The following is an 883-nucleotide window of genomic DNA, read 5'->3' on the forward strand; positions in this document are numbered from 1 at the left end:
GTTATTATTATTATTATTATTATTATTGTTGTTGTTGTTGTTGTTGTTGTTGTCATTGTTATTAGTATTATTTTTCATTTATCTGACAAAGTCCGATACATCCAGATGTCGAAGACGGCTATTTTTCCACTCTTCAATAGATGATCGTCTTGAGCAGGTTGGACTGTAAATCTTTATTAATTAATCGAAGGGGTCATTTCAATAACGTACCTCACTCCATTTTTGCGAAAATCGAGATTTTTGCAAAGGATGATAAAAAAAAGGGGGGACTGCACCCTGTCAGCCTTCTATGGAGCCAGTATCTTTGGTTTTCAAAGCTACATCCTATGTTTTAGTTCGCCTGTTCCAGTGCAATAGTATATATATTAACGAGACACAGTTTTTGGCCTTTTTTCTCAAAACTACCCAAGTGTGACTTAGGCACGTTATTGAACTAACCCCTTCCTCGTCTGTTTTCTTCCCATCTCCCAGGTGATGTACGTGACAGCCACGTCCCCGTACATATTCATGACCGTGCTCCTCATCCGGAACGCCACGCTGGACGGCGCATACGAGGGTGTCAAGTTCTACCTCCAGCCCAACATAACCAAACTCACGGAGATATCGGTAGGTAGTTAGGTCGCTTTTAAGCACAAGTCGGGCTATCCCGAAAAATGTTGTTTCGAGAAAATCGAAAGTAAAGCTTTTGGACCCTTGTTCAGTTTCTTTAAAAGACAAGGAGAGTTTTCTCTGTAACCAAACAAATATACCCATCAATGAAACCAAACTTCTCCCATAGGTAGGGCAATGTCCAATTTTGGTGTTTGTCAAGATTTCTGGAAACCCCTGAAATCTGGGTTAGCCCGCTTGTCCTTAAAAGAGACCAATTTACTGCCGTCTTATG

The 883-nt window shown here is 40.7% G+C and overlaps 1 protein-coding gene across 1 annotated transcript in view; it reads left to right on the forward strand.

Moving 5' to 3' along the window:
• Positions 1-608, forward strand: part of LOC101862722 (sodium- and chloride-dependent creatine transporter 1) — a gene marked incomplete at its 3' end in the record, with an annotated part of 18514 nt that extends 17906 nt beyond the window's left edge. The window contains 1 exon segment of the mRNA XM_005096143.3: positions 470-608. Within this exon segment, the coding sequence (XP_005096200.2) occupies positions 470-608 (139 nt within the window).
• Positions 609-883: the final 275 nt, after the last annotated feature.

The sequence above is a fragment of the Aplysia californica genome, unplaced genomic scaffold (genome assembly GCF_000002075.1).
Source record: "Aplysia californica isolate F4 #8 unplaced genomic scaffold, AplCal3.0 scaffold00121, whole genome shotgun sequence".
Taxonomy (NCBI): Eukaryota; Metazoa; Mollusca; class Gastropoda; order Aplysiida; family Aplysiidae; genus Aplysia; species Aplysia californica.